This window comes from Schistocerca americana, chromosome 1 (genome assembly GCF_021461395.2).
Source record: "Schistocerca americana isolate TAMUIC-IGC-003095 chromosome 1, iqSchAmer2.1, whole genome shotgun sequence".
NCBI classification, from domain to species: domain Eukaryota; kingdom Metazoa; phylum Arthropoda; class Insecta; order Orthoptera; family Acrididae; genus Schistocerca; species Schistocerca americana.
The window spans coordinates 734,406,358-734,426,238 of NC_060119.1; the positions used below are offsets into that span (position 1 = coordinate 734,406,358).

At 37.1% G+C, this 19,881-nt stretch overlaps 1 protein-coding gene across 1 annotated transcript; it reads left to right on the forward strand.

Moving 5' to 3' along the window:
• The first annotated feature begins 319 nt into the window (after window positions 1-319).
• On the forward strand, window positions 320-6,540 carry LOC124593860 (inverted formin-2-like). The gene is made up of 11 exons (XM_047132211.1): window positions 320-331; window positions 449-658; window positions 800-879; window positions 1,041-1,636; window positions 1,864-2,177; window positions 2,305-2,421; window positions 2,516-2,656; window positions 2,747-2,925; window positions 5,498-5,607; window positions 5,777-5,952; window positions 6,349-6,540. Exons 1-11 carry the CDS (start codon window positions 320-322, stop codon window positions 6,538-6,540), a joined length of 2,127 nt encoding a protein of 708 aa, XP_046988167.1.
• Window positions 6,541-19,881: the final 13,341 nt, after the last annotated feature.

The following is a 19,881-nucleotide window of genomic DNA, read 5'->3' on the forward strand; positions in this document are numbered from 1 at the left end:
CAGTTGGTCAACATGATGTCGCTAAGAAGTACATAGGTTTAAACTAACTGCAATTCCATTATTTTATGAGTTCCCTGCTAAAAGAACAAACTATCAAGGCACGATATTTTCTAACTGCATATGACAAGTGATGATTCATGATCAATGCAAATATTTTCCTTCTGTGCACAGGTTACTTGTGATCAGAAGCATGGGTTTGACATAATAGTGAGTGAACTTCGTAACACAAAAAATGTTGAATATCAGACAAGGCTGCTTTCTTTCATCAACTGCCTAACACTGGGCTGCCACAATGTCCACAAGCGTGTGCAGATCAGGAATGAATTGCTTGGTGAGTAATTATTTATTCGTATTTCTAGCTGCCTTTGCTGTACAGTGAATGTGTGGCTTAAAAAATCTGTAAAGAATTACCAATAGTATTATTACCCTGTTTGTTATCTCAAAACAGAAAAATGTTACATCTGAAACACATACAATATGTTGCGTATTCCTAGGTCGTGGGCTTGGACCAATCCTGAGTTCACTAAGTGCAACTGATGATAAGGAGCTACAGATGCAAGTTTCAGCATTCATTGATTACCAACACAGAGATGAGATGGAATTAGAATCAACAAAACAACTAACTCATCATCAGTTGTTTGAAGCAATATTCGAAAAGGTACACATTATTGTCCTTATTGCTACTGATAAACAGAAATACTTGTGGTTAGTGTGTGTAACTTCCATTAGTAAAAGTACCCATGTGTATTGTGCCACAAAGAGAACAGTAATGAATTAATTTTTTTGTGTCTGTTAACAGATAGCAGATACACCACATGCTGTCAGGTTCCACTCCATGCTACAAAAGCTTGCACAGCTAGATCCAACAAATCCAAATGTGTAAGTTATCAGAGCTTAAATTAAAATGGAAATACTTGGCATAATGTTTACCTTATGATAAGTATAACTATGCATGCAATGTCTGTAACCCACTGATGTGTGCATATATTATACTACTAGACCTTTCAAGTAAAATAAAGGCAAAATTTATATGATTTCAGGGACAGTGTGTGGGAAGCACTTGACTCTCTTTCATCTGAAGCTATAAAACCTGGGTTTTCTATCCACAAAAAGCCAGCACGCACTCAAAAATATCATGAAAGAAGAGCTGACAGTATTATCAAAACACATTCTTTTTATATCCTTAATACAAGCACAGTGTCTACGCAGACCGAGGTGGAATATACAAGAGAAGTAAAGCAACTTTGTGATAATGAGAAACAGCATCAGTTGTCACCATCAGAAGCAAAACTGTCATTCCCAGCACCACCTCCTCTTCCTCCACCTCCACCTTGTCTGCCACTGCCACTTATTTCAGTGGTGTCATCAGCTATTCCATCAGCTTCAGGGGTGCTATCACCTTCATCACTTGGAGGTTACAGTTCTCAACAAAAAAATTATGTACCTCCACCTCCTCCAATTCCCAATAGTGACAGCTTTGAAACACTGATGTTACATAGGAGACATTCACTTCCAGCACATTTACCAGATTCTGCAAGTTTGTGGACACCAGTAAAGGACAAGTGTAACACACTACCACTGCCCAAGCGGAAGATGAAAACCCTAAGCTGGACAAAGATTCCAGTCTCTATGATAGGTAAGAAAAATGATGATTTACTCACTTCATGGTACTATTAAGTTCATTACAGTTGTAATAAATACAGAAGATATAAACAAATTTTAGATTTGTTCCATAAAATGTGTAGTAATAACCACACTGACAGCAATATGTGTGGTGATTTTATTCATCTTCTGTAGGTAAACACAGATTTTTGATTGTTTACTGCTGGCAAACAGTTCTAACAGAATTCTAATTCTTTGCAGGTGAATCAGTATGGACTGAAATGCAGAGCGAAGCAAAGAGTCTTAGAGTTGATTTCAAGCAAATGGAAGAACTGTTCTGTCAGAAAACTGCTACTGTGCAACATCGAAAGTCTTCTCCAGTAACACTTCCAGCACCAATAACTCCCAAGATCACTTTACTGGAAACCAAGAGAGATCTGGCAGTAAATATTTATCTAAAACAGTTCAAATTGGGAGGGAAAGCAGTCATAGAAGTTATAAAGAACCTTAAAGGAGGTGATATAGGTCCTGAGAAACTGAAAGCTCTCTTGCCACTACTTCCCACAGAAAAAGAGGTAGGCCTAATGTATGACAGTTTTAATTTTAGATCATAGTAATTAATACAATTAAAACACAATACATACTATTCCACGGAGCTCAATAATTATACATTAACTGAGAGAGTTGTCTTATCTGTTACAGCTGACTTCAGTCAGATGCTATTCTGGAGATCTGGATCGTTTAGGAGAGGCAGAGAAATTTTATCTTCAGCTATCAGAAGTACCTTCCTTTGTCCTCAGGATTAGGGCAATGTTGCTTGTAAGTAGAAAGTCATGTCTCCATTATCAACATCATATTGCCAAAATAATAATAATATATCCTGACTCATTTATGTGCATCAATTAATTTGCAGAAAGAAGAGTTTCCTTTAAGAACATCTGAACTGAGAGAACAACTAAATGCCGTTGCAGATGCATGCAATAAGCTGAAGGCTAATAAACATTTGAAAGAATTTCTAGCACTAGTACTTCAACTTGGAAACTTCATAAATGCTGTAAGTATTCCTAACATGAAGCTTTTGTGAGAAGTAAATTGATAAGTTAAAAAAGGAAAAAAAATGTAAGGTACTGTGTGTTTGTTCCAGGGAAGCTATGCGGGCAATGCAGCAGGCTTTACACTCAGCACACTACCAAAGCTCCTAGAAATAAAAGCAAACAAACCAAGGCTGACATTCTTGCACTATGTGGTAGAAGTTGCAGAAGCTAACAATAAGGAAATATTACAATTCACAGAAGATATGAGTAACATGAAAGAAATGGCAAGGTAAGAGTCCATTAAGTCATAACGTTAAAATTGGCAATGCTTGGGGCTCTCTAATTATTAGTAGAGAATCTACTTATAAGAATTTCATTCTGTTTGATTCTAGTACAAATAAGAGCATAAGTTATTTAAGTGTGCTTATGCCTTAATATATGCTCTGTGTGTGTTTATTTTTTTATCATATTGACACTAGAGTCTTGTAATATTCAATATACTTGAAACCTTGTTCATCTTCTCCATACCTTTACTACAATATCCATTGAATTTTTCACCTAAATAATACAAATTTTGACAGACAGAATTTTCATCCTTGCTCTTGCAATTTATCTGTTTGTTTCTCAAAGGTTACATATCTGCCACCTGTCGTCCCCCTAACCACTCTTATATTTATAAATATTAGCAAAGAGTTGAAAAGGGCCCACTTTTATTGGTCCAATTTTTACATTTGTTTTCTGAATTGGAAATAAATTTGTAATTAAGTATCTCATTTGTACAACATTTCACTTTTTCAAAGGATATTGTTATAAACTAAAAAGTAAAGTAAAGGTATATGGCATAAATGGCTGGGATACCCTGAAGGGCAGGTATCTTTCCTTCACAAAGTATGAGAGCCGTGTGCATAAGCCTGTTTGTTAAGTGTAGGCGGCTGTAGTATTTATCTGCTGAGCCCGGGAAGTGAATCTCAAGTAAAATGTCTCCTGTGTACAGGAATACACAGGGTGATTACAGTTAAAGTTAAACTTTCAAACCACCGTAGAAATAAACACCACTGGTTGGAATGACGTCAAATTGCAACATAATGTTATTTGAGAATGGGGAAAATGTAAGGCAGAAGAAAAATAAATAGTTGCAAAATGTAGCAATAGGTGGCGCTGTAAGCATCATATATTTAATAGTGGTTGGCTACAAATGACAAATTAATCATACAACAATGCCTAAGGTATATGTTTGTCATTAAACAAACTGTACTACTCAGTGTGTATGGGTGTACAGGTGTGATACTGATAGTTACATAAGCCCATCCACCACAGTAAGATCATATCACATCGGACGGGAGAAATCAGCATAAAAAGCACTTTATTCTTCTGCCCTATGTTTTCCCCCTTCTCTGAATCTATTCCGTTGCATTTTGATGTCATGCTGACAAGTGGTGCTATTTCTACAACACCCTGAAAGTCTAACTTTAATTATAATCACCCTGTACATATTGGGTGGACAAGAACACATTGTTGGATATAATAGAGGGAAACATTCCACATGGGAAAATATATCTAAAAACAAAGATGATGTGACTTACCAAACGAAAGCACTGGCAGGTCGATAGACACACAAACAAACACAAACATACACACAAAATTCAAGCTTTCGCAACCAACGGTTGCTTCATCAGGAAAGAGGGAAGGAGAGGGAAAGACGAAAGGATGTGGGTTTTAAGGGAGAGGGTAAGGAGTCATTCCAATCCTGGGAGCGGAAAGACTTACCTTAGGGGGAAAAAAGGACAGTGTGCGAGTGTATACCTGTCCTTTTTTCCCCTTAAGGTAAGTCTTTCCACTCCCGGGATTGGAATGACTCCTTACCCTCTCCCTTAAAACCAACATCCTTTCGTCTTTCCTTCTTTCCTGATGAAGCAACCGTTGGTTGCGAAAGCTTGAATTTTGTGTGTATGTTTGTGTTTGTTTGTGTGTCTATCGACCTGCCAGCACTTTCATTTGGTAAGTCACATCATCTTTGTTTTTAGATATATAGAACACATTGTTGACAACATATGGGAGTTTGGGTCAGATAGCCAAATAGCAAAGCGACCACTCGTGATAAGCAGGAGATCTGGATTCAAGTTCATGTGCAGCACAAATTTTCATTGTTGTCATTCCCCTCCACAGCTGATAGTTTTCCATATTCAGAACTGCAAATACATTTCTTGTATTTCATAACGGCTGTAGTTGCTGCTGTGTCAGTTCCTTCTGACATATACATGTGGCTGAAGGAATATAGCATCATAATTCGGAATAACACAGGCATTGCAATATCATATTTATCCCCTGACACTTTGCAAGAAACTTTCAAGTAAAATGTATCCCCTATACGGGATAGACATAGTGGATGTACAAGTACATGTTGTAGACAAATTGTTGACGAAAAATATATGTTTGGGCCTGGCCATGTGCTATCAGTTTCCATTTGTTTCTACTTGAGAATAATACACACCATTTGAAAACATCTTTAGCATTCAAGAATATTTGTAGAAACTCTAGAAAATCAAAGGACAATTTTCATGTTTTTTTTTTTTTTTTTTTTTTTATTTTTAAAATTACATTGATATGAAATAACGAGATGTTCTAGTGACCCCCATAATGTGAAGATGACTACTTCAAACACTCTTATCTCCGCGACAGCAACTGGTACCACTGCATACTGAATATATAATGACTGTAATGTGGAATAGGTGAACTTGCATCCAGAGTGCTCGTTACTACATAATGACATATTAACAAAACGCTTGTGTTTATAAAACAAATAACAAAATAATTACTTCCAAACAGAATGTCTGAATGAAAGATGGTTTACAATGTTTCAGGATATCAGTGGAGCTGCTCCAGGAAGAAGTGATGAAACTTATTAGTGATGTCAAACATGTTGCATCACAGCTGAAGGAAGATACAAGTGGAATCAGGGTGCAGTTCAAAGGTAATGAACACAACTTCCGGCACTGTTAATTTAAATAACCTTGTTGCATAAACAAGTACTTCTTCATCCCATAGTCTCCGATCATGATATAAAATAGATCTACAAATTATTCTCACTTTAGAATTTGTGCTTGCTATTGTTAAAATCTGTTTTGCTCTTCTTTCCACAGATTTCTTTAAGGCTGCTTTGAAATGCAGTAATGAAATTCAGCAGGCTATGAATAAGGTGAAGGCTTGTACTCATGCTTTAGCCAAACATTTCTGTGAAGATCCTAAGAAATTCAAGCCAGAAGAATGTTTCCATTTGTTTGCTGAGTTTTTTACCATAATTCAGAGAGTTCGACTGGTGAGTTTCTGAGATTAATTTTGACACTTTCCTTTATATTATCATTGCCATTTCTGTTACACTTTCAGTCTATAAAATAGTGATATTTGTAGCCATCAGAAGCTGGAACACTGCTGGCAAGTAACAATAAACTTCAGCAGCCATGGTGCAATTGTTGATCATTTAAGGTATTAGGAAGTAGACATGGAATATTGAAAATGCCATTCCAAAGGCCAACTGCATAATAATATCTTTCTGCTCTGATACTCTCAGACATCAGTCAGTTTTACTAACACAGTTAATTTTGTTCAACAGATGCAATTTATTGTTTTAAGTAAGAAGTAAAACAATCCTTACTCATTTAAATTTGTATCTGACTAACATTACTTTATACTGAAAATGCAAATTTTGCAACAGGAAAATGAAGAGAAAAGGAAATCAGAACAACAGCAAATTCAAGAGCAGATGGAAACAAACAAACTAACTGCAAATGGAGGTAGAGGCAGAAAAAAGTTTTCACCACATCGACAATATACTGCAGCTAAACAGATTTTAAGGGATATTTGCAGTAAAAATTTCAAATTACGTCGAACTGAAGCTCAGTACTGAAAATTTAGTGCTATGAAGTGGAAATTTGTACTGAATCATTGTGAAATATGACGTGTGAATTAATCTCATAAGTATGTAACTGACTTGTTCCTTCATACCTAGGACATGACACATTTAATGTCACGGCTCAGTATCTCTTTATTGTCAGTGGTGCTTAGTCTACTATTTCAATGTGTTTTGCAAACATGACTTGTCCATATATGTAAATGGCTTTATAAATAAATTTTTTTATAATTAAATGATAGAATCAATGTTCATCTATTTCTTTTAGGGTAATTTTCAAAGAAATCCATCACATCCTTTCTTTCCCAGCATTGTACACAACTCTCATGCACACCATTAATGCAAGCCTATCAAAAGTAGCGAACTATAAAAGATAGATAAATACATCAGCTACTGAGTCACATTTAATTATTTGGAATTTACAGATTGGTGCATGTAAAGCAACAGCTTCAACTTTAAACTATTAATGTCATTGACAATGATGGAGTCCACACAATCAGAAAAATTTTGAGCACAAATAATTCAGGTTTAATGAATATGTCACTATCAAACAACTAACAGGTCTTCGTAGTCACTTTATGGAAACCCTCAGTAAAGAAGAAAAGATGTCAACAAATGAAAAGAAAACCATTGTTATGCAATACTTATTCTATGACAAAAACATAGTGGTAGTTTGTAATTCTCTTTTAGCTTTAACATTGGTAGTGTCATCAAAACTTAATATGTAATATGATATCCTTTTGGTTATACACGTTCCTCCAAATATGATGCCAGCTGATTAGTTGTTAGATACCACATTTTCTTAGAGGAAAGTGAAAAATATTCAGGGATGCTATTAGGGACAACCTTAAAAACATTACAAATATCATTTGGCAAATCCATAGAGTAACTGGAAATTCACTGTCCAAATCTTTACACCAGTGGTGGATGTATCCTTGGTTTTTAACAGCCACATTGTTGACACATTCAGAACTTGTATGGTTGTAAACCACAAACGTGATGATTGGTCATAAGCCGTAGCACACATACACTGATGGTTTTATGCTCTTGGAAGTAGGTCCAACTTATGTATTAGATATCTTATTACTAAGTTACGTTCAATGAAACTTTAAGATATTCAAATGTATTTACAGCCATCAATGCTTTTGTTAATCACGCTTTCGCTATGTAGTTTTTATTTCAAAAATCATGTACAGTCACAGCCCCTGCAGTGTTGTGCTCTGATTGTCACACTGATAATGTGCAGCACGAAAATGGTTGAGGCAGCTTTCTATTTCATAGTGAAACACGCGGGTGGAACATAGTTAGAAAGTGCCGAGAAATAGGCTGTTCTTCATGTTTTTCATTAATTTACAGAGACAATCAGCTTTGAAGGTTTGCCAGAGTCGGTCGGTAGCGGGAATGGCGTTCTTCGTGCATCGGTCCAAATCTCCCTGGTATCAATTTTTTTTCTCGGTCAGTTTGAGATACCTACATCTCATAATTATAGAAGTCTCTATTTTTATGAATTATGCACGTCTTCTGGTTTCTAATTACATTCTGGATGCGAAATTCCTGTTTCCATTTCAAATACAAATTCTTAAATATCGATGTTTTGTGAAAGACTATTAATAAAAAGTTGCTTTAATTAAGAAAACATAACAATTTAATTTTCAAGGCGAAAATGAGAAACCAAATCATCTTTATTTGAACTATGTCCATCGTTTTATACCACAGAGGCAAATAAGTGTCATAGAAACATGAAAAACAATCATTTTCACAGCATCGAGCACATTATACCGGGTGATCAAAAAGTCAGTATAAATTTGAAAACTTATTAAACCATGGAATAATGTAGATAGAGAGGTAAAAATTGACACACATGCTTGGAATGGAATGGGGTTTAATTAGAACCAAAAAAACACCCCATATTGCTAGATACGTGAAAGACCTCTTGCGCGCGTCGTTTGGTGATGATCATGTGCTCAGCCGCCACTTTCATCATGCTTGGCCTCCTAGGTCCCCAGACCTCAGTCCGTGCGATTATTGGCTTTGGGCTTACCTGAAGTCGCAAGTGTATCATGATCGACCAACATCTCTAGGGATGCTGAGTGACAACATCCGACACCAATGTCTTACTATAACTCCGGACATGCTTTACAGTGCTGTTCATAACATTATTCCTTGACTACAGCTATTGTTGAGGAATGATGGTGAACATACTGAGTATTTCCTGTAAAGAACATCATCTTCTCTTTATCTTACTTTATTATGCTAATTAATGCTATTCTGATCAGATGAAGCGCCATCTGTCGGACATTTTTTGAACATTTGTATATTTTTGGTTCTAATAAAACCACATGTCATTCCAAGCATGTGTGTCAATTTGTACCTCTCAATCTACATTATTCTGTGATTTATTCAGTTTTCAAATTTATACTTACTTTTTGATCAGCCAGTACAAATGCTGCATTTTTACATTTGCTACTGTACCATTACAATATGAACCCAACAGAACTGATCTGGAGCCAAGCTGTGGGATTTGGCCCAAGAAGTAAGAAAACTGTTAAGCTGCCAGCCGTACTGGAACTAACACACACAGCTTTTTCACACTAACTGATGAGTGCTGGTGGGATATAGAACAGCTCGTCATAAAAAAAGAGAAAATGCTGCACCTAATTGGCTTCGTGGATTATGTTGTTGATAGGCTCATTATTAATGTAGCAGGTAATACTTCCAGAACAGAAATGTATTTCTCTGATTCGGAAAAGGAAGGAGCTAACTGATTAGCAGATGACTGATTGTACGTAATAGCTTCAGTGGCTTTAATATTTAAATATATGGTGAAATCCTTCAATACTCTCTTACGTTACGCAAGGCTTATGCAGGAAAATTACCCTGTGGTTATGTCAGGAATTTTCATCATTCTTGTTTTTAATTACAATAGGAAGGTAAAGGCACTGGTAGTTAACAGAACACCAGCAGTTGACATTTTCAAATACAAGTTCTTAAAATAAGAAAATCACTTTATTCAGAGATGGAGTTTTGACTGTTGTTACATGGTTGTGCCATCTACAGTGTAATTTGATAACTATCATATTTTTCTAGCAGCCATCTTGAAGTGAGTGCTTCTGTTTGTAACAGTGCATTTGTGTTTCTCTGCTTTCAGTGATTTTCTTCTCGAAATCAATAAGGAGGTAAGTTTGTTGATGTGGCAAAGCAATCCTAAGATATTATTATTTTTTGTGTATAGCTTTTTAGATGGTTCCAGTATTATGTAAAGTAAGCAAATTTGTGAAATATTTGTGAATTTAGGTTATGGTATGGTCAGGGATCAGGTGTCAAGTACTGGTGCTAATATATTCCTTACTTTTTACTAGTTGACACATCTGGCAACTACTGAGTCCAACAACTTTTTTAATACCTTTTTCATTCCCTGTATCCTCATAAGCTTAGCTCTGTGGAGATTGTGTTAAATTTATCATTGCATGTATCGATCCAGTAGTTGACACCCTATGACAACCACTAGCTCATACCATGTCAACTACTGGCATTCAAGTAATGTGAATTTCTGACATTATGTTTTATATTATTTAAGTCAATATATTGCCAGCAGTAAAAGGGAAGATTCTCAGTTATCCAGAGGAACAAATGCAGCTTGCCATCGATGCAGTACTTAATGGAATGTCTGTTTCTGCAGCAGCAAAAAGTTTCTCAGTTCCTCGAATTACTTTAATGTACAAAGCCAGAGGGAAGACGCCTAGAAATTGTTGCATGGGTCCTGATACAGTTCTTACCAAAGAAGAGGAGTATTTATTAGTACACTGGATTTGTACTATGGCTAAGGCCAGATTCCCCATAACAAAATGCGAACTTCTGGACAGTGTGCAGCACCTGAGTGAATAACTGAAACGTAAAAATCCCTTTGTTTGTAACCGCCCAGGGAAATCTTGGTACAATGCTTTTCTGAAGCGCCATCCCAATATTGGGATTAGAATATCACAAAATCTGACATCACACAGGGCAGGAGTAAAGCAGGAAACTATAAGAAACTGGTTTGATGTGATAGATAAATATTTAACAGAGAACAATTTTAAGTCAATTCTTCAAAGTCCCAAATAGTTTTTAATTTAGATGATACTGCTTTCTTTCTGAACCCCAAAGGAAACAAAGTATTGGCCCTGAGAGGAGAAAAAAAATGTGTACCAGCATGTGAATAGTGATGAGAAAGAAAGTCTAACAATTTTGTTGACTGGAAATGCAAATGGTGATTTAGCACCTCCATTGACAGTGTTTAAATACATTCGAATATGACAGGAACTAGCAGAGAGTGTACCAAAACATTGGGGAATAGGTAAATCTGAAACACGTTGGATGACAGGTCCATTATTCTTTGAATTTGTAACGAATGTTTTCCATCCTTACCTTCTAGGAAAAAAAATACCACTGCTAGTCATTGTGTTTATTGATGGCCATGTGTCACATCTCACCTTACACACTAGTAAGTTTTATGATGAGCATGGGATAATACTCGTAGTTCTGCTTCCAAATTCTACACATCTTCTTCAACCTATGGATATTGCTGTCTTTCATTTATTAAAGGAATGTTGGAAAAACAAGGTACATCAGTGGAGATTGGAACATTTGGATCATTTGGATCTTAAGCACTTTAAGAAGATCCATTTTGTACCCTTACTGGAACAAACTCTGGATGAGTTCATTAAACCGTCTGTCCTGCAGAATGGATTCAGGAAGACTGGACTTGTTCCATGGAATCCAGAGACCGTAGACTACTCAAAAATTCCATCAGTGAGTGATGATGTTATACTTACTACTCACAGAACTGCCACATTTGAAAAATTAAACTTAAAGAGTTGGATTAGAGGTTCTAGAAACATACATTGGGAAAGATAAACTGTCTTCAAGTGATATGTGGGAAGGAAATATAAATGACCAGTCTTTGTTTTTGCTTTGGAAGGAAATTAAAAATTATTGTCATAATTCTATCCTTTCCCAGTCTGTTGATGACACAAACAACTGTGTGGCAAGTCAAAATGAAAAAGTGGAAGAAGGAAATGTCCATCCACATGAAAAACAAAATAATGAAAGAATAAAAAATAGGAAGACATGAAAAGCTTTCAGGCAACAACCAAAATAAAGAAAGAGAGGAGACTAATGTAACAGACCAGTGTGTCACACCCAAGAATTCAATGAAAAATTCTGATTTTCCTAGTGGAAATATTAATAGGAAATCAGGGGACCAACTAATCCCCTCCCCATTAAACATGCATTATTTTGGCCACAGAATACAGGAAAACAAGGGAAAAGAAGATTAAGAGAAAGACTTCCAAGTGTTGTGACATCCAACCAGTGGCAGGAATATCATCATAAGAAGGAACAACTGAAGCTACAAATAGAAAGACTAAAGCTGAGAGAGCAGAAGCACGAAAACTGAAGAAAGAACAGTCTGAGATTGCTAAGAAACTCAAGAAGCAAACTAAAGCAGAGAATTGTAGAAAGCCAAAAGTGCACAAGAAAAGAACAATTTCAGTATCCTCAGATTCTGAAGATGAAGAATGGAGTGAGTCAGGCAGCAGTGTGGATGACATTAGTATGCTCCCTGATAGTGATTTGCAGACATCTGATGGCAAGGAAGACAACAATTCTGATCAAATAAATATAACAGAAAAAGAAACAGCAAACAAAGAAGAAAATATGAATAAATTTTATAAAAATGGTGAATTTCTTCTTGTTTCTTTTCCTGAAAAGAAGAGATATTTCAAATGTGTTTTTATTGTTCAGTGTGTGTTTGAGGATGGTGAAATAGAAGTAATGGCTCTAAAATCGTGCAACTGTCAGAAAAAAGCTTTTTATGTTGATGAAAATGATGTTAGTGTTATTAGTCCACCACAGATTATTGACAAGCTTCCTTTACTACTCTCAAATATCACTAATGAACATTTGAAATATGAATTCCAAAACAGTATTGACTGTGATGTGTAGACTGAAGTTATTTATTTAGTGTCAACTACTGAATATTTTTCCTGTCAACTACTGAAACTTTCATGTCTCACTAGTGTCAACTACTGATGACTGCACTTACACTTTTGTTATAATTTTTATTTACCATTTACTGTACCTTCACTTAGTGAATTATAATAAATATCAAATCGCAAAAGATCAAAGAACCTGAAGATTAATTGTGTTTGTGCCCAACATCCACTTGTATTCATAAATATCAAATTAAAGTAGTTTCATTTCTTAAGGTGTCAACTACTGGTGCCTTTAGCTTACGTTAGCTAAAAACGATAATGTGTTGCGGCTTTCCTCTAGTGGTATAAGGGGCATATTGTGGGAGATTTTCAGTGTATTATTTCATTCTGCAGAAAAATTAAATGACATTCAAAGCTGTATCGCTCCTCTGCTCATTCCTTTTTATGTGTTACTGCAGCTCAGTCACTATATGCTAGCTGTACCAGCTGACCGGCCAGTGCAGAATACATAATGCAATGTTTACGTTAGGTTTATTCTTATGATGAATGGATTATAAATGTAACTGATGTTATACACATTTAATTGTAGTTAAAACCGCTGAAAACTTTTTGCTTCAAAATTAACACACAGCAAAATAGTTCACATTCACTAATTCTTTTCCCCCAAGCAGAGAATTTGGTTTTCAAACTGTTGTTTCAAGTCAGCCACCACGATTTTTGCATTTTATCATCTTGAAAAGTTTATTTTCAAAATTCAACAGAATATCACAGCAGTCTTGTTACTCCAACAACATTAGAATCTGGAGCTAAAACAGAAGCAGTTGTAATAGAGGAATTTTGTTGCTAATAGGCCGGCCGGAGTGGCCGAGCGGTTCTGAGTGCTTCAGTCTGGAACTGCGCGACTGCTACGGTCGCAGGTTCGAATCCTGCCTCGGGCATGGATGTGTGTGATGTCCTTAGGTTAGTTAGGTTTACGTAGTTCTAAGTTCTAGGGGACTGATGACCTCAGAAGTTAAGTCCCATAGTGCTCAGAGCCATTTGAACCAACACACATAGAGTATGAAAAACACACACTTAATCTTATTTTCATTATAGCTTTCACAGCAAGGATAGCAAAGTTTAATTAACAGATCTCTTCTAGAGTACATCTGCACTGATATCCAACAGCTCACTGATGTAAATACAGTTACCAAGGTGTTAACATGCAGTGTGGCCTTCCAGTGCCTGTAACTGTGTTTTTAGAGATACATATTTGTTTTATAGCCATTAGGCTGCGGTCCAGACATATTTATCTGTCTAACGTTTGCCGCCCTGGGTGGCCGAGCAGTTCTAGGTGCTTCAGTCTGGAACCATGCAACCGCTACGGTCGCAGGTTCGAATCCTGCCTCGGGCATGGATGTGTGTGATGTCCTTAGGTTAGTTAGGTTCACATAGTTCTAAGTTCTAGGGGACTGATGACCTCAGCTGTTAAGCCCCATAGTGCTCAGAGCCATTTGAACCATTTGTTGCTAATAACAGTTGTGCAAAATATTTAAAAAAAAAACATTCAAAAACTCAAAAAGGAACAACCTATGTCAAATTCAGAAGTGCTTCAGGTAAGATTTTATCTACTTTCATTGTGGGAGCATTCCAAAAGATAAATGAATGAACTTAAATACAGAAACTTGGAAACAAAAATTAATAACTTTATTTTCTTCCTCATTAAAGAGCAAAAAAGGTGACAAAAAATTTAAAAAGGTGATAACCTTGAAAGTGAGAAAGGTAACTGAGTCCTCACCCTGAATGAGTAGTCATAGTTTTAGCCATCTATATGACATATGCAGTGAACTATTCTGACAGCAGATTTATCTCCAATAATATAGCAATGTGGGACTGTCTGGATTTTGGATCTATAATGTGGATTCATATTTTAATGTAGGTTAGGACTCTAGCAGTGAGATGCAAGGAGAAATTTTAAACTTTTTGGGAAAAGGAGAGACAATTACATAAAACATGTTGTAATGTGGAACACCGAATGGGAAATTGCGGCAGGTTGAAAAAAATGTCTGGCTTTACTTTTAATCAAAATATGGTGAACTTGAAGCTAATGTTGTGGCATTAGCTTCAGGGAGGACCTCACAAGCAGCCAAGAGATATATGGGCCAGCCAGCGGGCACTGCAACAGTGCTGTCACTGCACCCTGTGTGACTGTCAGTGGTAGTGTTGAAAACATGGTGTTTCCACAGCTGAATTTTTGATGGGAGCCAGCCTCTTGCCATAACACCAGCTAGAGAGGGAGGATAAAAGCTTACTACCCAGGCGTGAGCAGCATTCCTTCAGCATTATGAATTCGACCAGACAGTCTCTGCATCAGTCAAATGTAAAGCAAAGCTGTTCCGGACTCATTGAGCAGCATCAAGAAGCAACTGAAACTGCTTATCTCTCCCTGATGCATCAGTCTTGACGGTTCCAGGTACTGAACTGGGTCTACGGAGGCAAGGTTGCCCATTGGATGCCGTCGCCAGTCTCGGGTTTGACCAGGTGCCTGCGTTCTTCCCACCAGTCTCACAGAGCTCCACCACATCACTCTCTTTTATGGCACAAAGCTGACAAAATGAGTTGTCTCAGCAAGGTCACTGCCTGCCGCCAGCTGCTACCTACAAGTCACAACGAGTTACTGGGCCACTGTAAGAATGGCACCAGGTGATAAGAATGTTTCTCTTGAATAAACATTCATGACTACATATTCACCATAATGCTAGACAACCCATATCAATGCTTCCCGCACAAGTATTGTGTATCCCAATCCAGGAAAAAGTGGCTGCATTACAATACCAAAAAGCAATTTATTCAAGTGTTATTTTCAGATGCAGAGTAGAAAACTGTAAATTATGTATCAGTATATAGTGTGGCGCAAAAAAAGAAATAATTACTGGTATTGGTTACGATTTCTTTTTTTAACTCAGCATTGACAAACTCGCATTGAAAAGTGACAACATAGGACGTGAAGAGGATGATAATGAAGAAACCAATTCAATCCAACGGGACATCACAGCGATAAATATCTTGGACTTCTAGAGAACACTGATTTAAATGGGTTGGAACAAGCTGCAAGGCTTACTTACACAAAAAAAAAAAAAAGAAAAAAAGAAAAGGAAACTGGCTAAGCTTTTCATTAAGGGCAAGAAGGGTGTTACATTGTAAGCTTTGCAAACAGAACTTGACATAGAAATAAGAGCTGCAGAGATTGACTGACTTGGTAGAAGAAGAAATGGTAATAGTCTTTTCAATAATATTTTATCATAATGAAAGAGATATTAATGACAGTTAACTATTCTAGTGTGTAACAAACAGTACAAAGGATCACTCAGGCAAATCTTCTATTTTATGTGCAGGTTGAAGGTGGAGAGGGGAAGAAACGAAATGGGAGGGATCACTGTTGTCAGCTGTGTTGGGACATTATATGGAAACTGCAGGTGTGGTAACCACTGTGCCATCCGGGACACTGTGTTATCACAACTGCACCGTCTATCTCAGTTCACATCATGGCTGATCCACACCCTCGTCAAGTACCAATTATCCATAGCCCCTGTCCATTTCCTCCATATTCTCTCTTCCAAGATTCCCACAGGAGGTTGGATGCATCTGTGCATCCGCACTGAAGGGGGAGATTAATGTTTAATATCCCATCGACAACGAGTTCAATAGAGATGAAGCGCTAACTCAAATTAGGGAAGGATGGGGAAGGAAATCAGCCATGCCTTATCAAAGGAACCATCCCAGCATTTCCCTGAAGCAATTTACGAAAATCAAGGAAAACCTAAATCTGGATGGCTGGACGCGGGTTTGTACCGTCGTCCTCCCAAATGCGAGCCCACTATGCTGCACAACCACTGCGCCATCTCGCTCGGTCTCTGTACTGAGGAAGGTGAATTTATTGCCCAGCTAGGCCTATCAAATTACATATATGAATGTGTCATGTCTGTTCTTTTGACATTCATATATTTCTATTTTATGGCACCAGGAATATGAAAAATTTAAAGAAAAAATGAGGCATTACTAAACACTAAGAAGTATTTGCCAATAAGAAATAACAGAAGTTGCAGCAATATACATTTTGGAATCTCCACCACCGAAGATGGAATAACTAAAAGTACAAGTCGGATACAAATACAAAGAATTTCAACTACAGTGCCAGCAGCCACTGGTCAAAAGCAAGGGAAAGAGATGCTTAATTGCAAGAAGTTCGCCCAAAAATTGTAAGAATGCACAAAAGAGAAGAATAATGAAAATCAATGCACACACTGTTAAGAAAAAGTACATGTAAAAATGTCAGAGTATGTAACTGAAAAGTGAAGGCCCTAATTGACAGTGACAGTCAATTTATAACAACAAGTTGTTTATGAGGCAATGGATGATCCAGCATTACTGAATACAAATATAGCTTCACATCATTTGGGATAAACTTTGTTTCTCCCCAAGGATACTTTACAGATATGCCAACTGGTGAGATTAACCATATGAAGGCTACAACAGATATTTATGTGGTTTATGAGGACACCATATATTTTGTTGTGATAGTTGGGAACAATATTCTAGACGAAACTTAAATAAGCAAGTGTGGAGTTACTATTAGGATCCAAGAGGGGGTAATTCACCAGATGTATATCCATATAGCACACAAACAAGAATTACATATAGAAAGCCTTCTAGAGATGACACAAAGGAAAATGACAAACTGCCTATTGGCTTCAGTCTCGGGTTCTTTGGCCGGCGTTCATCTAATGATTTTTCTGACGTTTCACCAGCACGAGTGGCTGGCATTGTCAAAGTTTCACCCTCCATAGAATTTAGTGCTTCCACATACTATTATCCAATGTGAAACCATCACATTCATCTCGCAAAACTGTACTAAATGAATTTTCTGATAACTAGCTAGAACAGATTATTCAGAATCCTACTCACGCTGGAAACATTTTGGATCTAACATCAAGTAATAAACCTGACTTGTTTGAGAATGTCCGTGTACAAACTTGTATAAGTGACATGTGGCATTTGTAGCAACAAAAAACAAGCAGAAGGATTTATATTTTGAGCAAACTATAAATAGCAGTCAAATGAAAATACGGCATATGGCAAGAAAGTAAGTAATCTCTTTATTATTTCAAACGTAACAGCTCTAACTGCTAATGTGTTTATCAAACGGTAGACAAGATCAATGGTTTCATGGGAAAATGTGTCAGTGGTGTTGAGACATAACTGAAATCACTAATAGTGTACAGAGCTCCAGGGCCCAATGGAATCACTAACAGAATCTATAATGAATTTATGCCAGATTTAGCTCCTCTTTTAAGCATAATCTACTGTAGACCCATCAAACAGAAAACTCTGACCAGCAGTCGGAAGCACAGGTCACTTCCATCCACAAGCAGGATAGCAGAAGTGAGCCACAAAACTGCAATCCAATACCCTTGATATCTATTTGATACAGAATCTGAGAACATGTTCTGAGATCAAGTGTAATGATGTATCCTGAACAGAACAACCTCTTTCATACCAACTGCCACGGTATCAGAAAACTTCAATACTGTGAAGTGTAGCTTTCACTTTTCTCATATGACGTCCTAAAAGCTATGGACCAAGGCAGTCAGGTAGATGCAGAATTTCTCGATTTCCGAAAAGTATTTCACTCAGTACCACACCTATGCTTATTATCTATGATCGTACGGGGCATCAAATGACATTTGCAAATGGGTTAATGATTTCGTAGTAGGGAGGACGCAGCATGTTATGTTGGATGAAGAGTCATTGACAGAGGTAGAAGTAACTTCAGATATGCTCCATTGAAGTTTGTTGGGTTCCTTGCTGTTCATGTTGTACATTAATGACCTTGAGGGAATATAAATAATAATGCAGTTATCTATAATAATTAGTGTAACACAAACATTCAAAGTATTACGAAGACTGGTGATCTGTTTTAAAAAGTTCAAAAATTTAAAATTGTGCACTTCACAAAACAAAAAACATACAGTATCCTATGACTGCAGTATCAATGAATCATAACTGGAGTTGGTCAGTTCACACAAATACCTGGATGTAACTGTTTGTAGGGATATGAAATGGAATGGTCACATAGACTGAGTTGCAGGTAAAGCAGGTGGCAGACTTTAATTTATTGTGGAGAATACCATACTAGGGAAATATAGTCATTCTACAAAAAACATTGCTTACAAATTATTTATGCAACCCATCCTAGAATATTGCTCAAGTGTGAGGAACACATAACAGATAGGAATAATGGGATATTGAACATACATAGAAAACTACAAATGGTAACAGGATTATCTGACCCATGGGAGTGTGTCACAGAAATGCTGAAGACTCTGAGCTAGCAGACACTTGATACAGGCAAATTATACTGAGAGAACTACTTACACAAGCTTTAAGGTTCATCTTTAAATGATGAGTCTATGAACATACTACAACTCCCTGTTTCCTGCTGTAGGTATCAATGGGACTAGATTAGATTCAATGCGGCACACACATGGAATTTATGTAATTATTCTTCTCACACTCAATATGTGAATGGAACAGGAAGGAGCCTTAACAACTGGTACCTCTGCCATACAACTTCCAGTGATTTGCAGAATATGGATGTAGATGTGAAAAGGACATTTCACCATTAAGCAAATTCAAAAGGAAGCAAAACAAGATTATAATATACCAGGGGATATATATATTACAGGAGAAACATCAGAAGCTTTTGGAATAAAGAGTGGAATGAGGCAAAGAGGTGGGCTCTCACTTGTGCTCTTGAACTGTGCCAAATGGTTCAAATGGCTCTGAGCACTATGGGACTTAACATCTGTGGTCATCAGTCCCCTAGAACTTAGAACTACTTAAACTTAACTAACCTAAGGACATCACACACATCCATGCCCAAGGCAGGATTCGAACCTGCAACCGTAGCGGTCACGCGGTTCGAGACTGAAGCGCCTTGAACCGCACGGCCACACCAGCCGGCGAGCTGTGCCCTTGAGAAGGTTATTCACGAGTGGCGCAAAGAACTGGCAAACCAAGAAATTAAAAATGGTGTCAGGCTGGGTTACAAGAAACAAAATCTTGAAATCAATTGGCTCTCTTTTGCAGATGATATTGAAATTTTTCTGATTCCATGGAAACAGCTAAGAGACTGATTAATGAGCTTAATGTACAAGCACAGAAGATGGCCTCTAAATTTCATTTGAGAAAACCGAGTTTATAATTGACACAAATTCACCACCAAGGGAACTTATGGAGGGCCAAGGCAAAATAAAGAGAGTTGAAAAGTTTAAATACCTTGGTGAATAGATAGCATCCAACTTATCGGAGAAAGAAGCCTTCATAC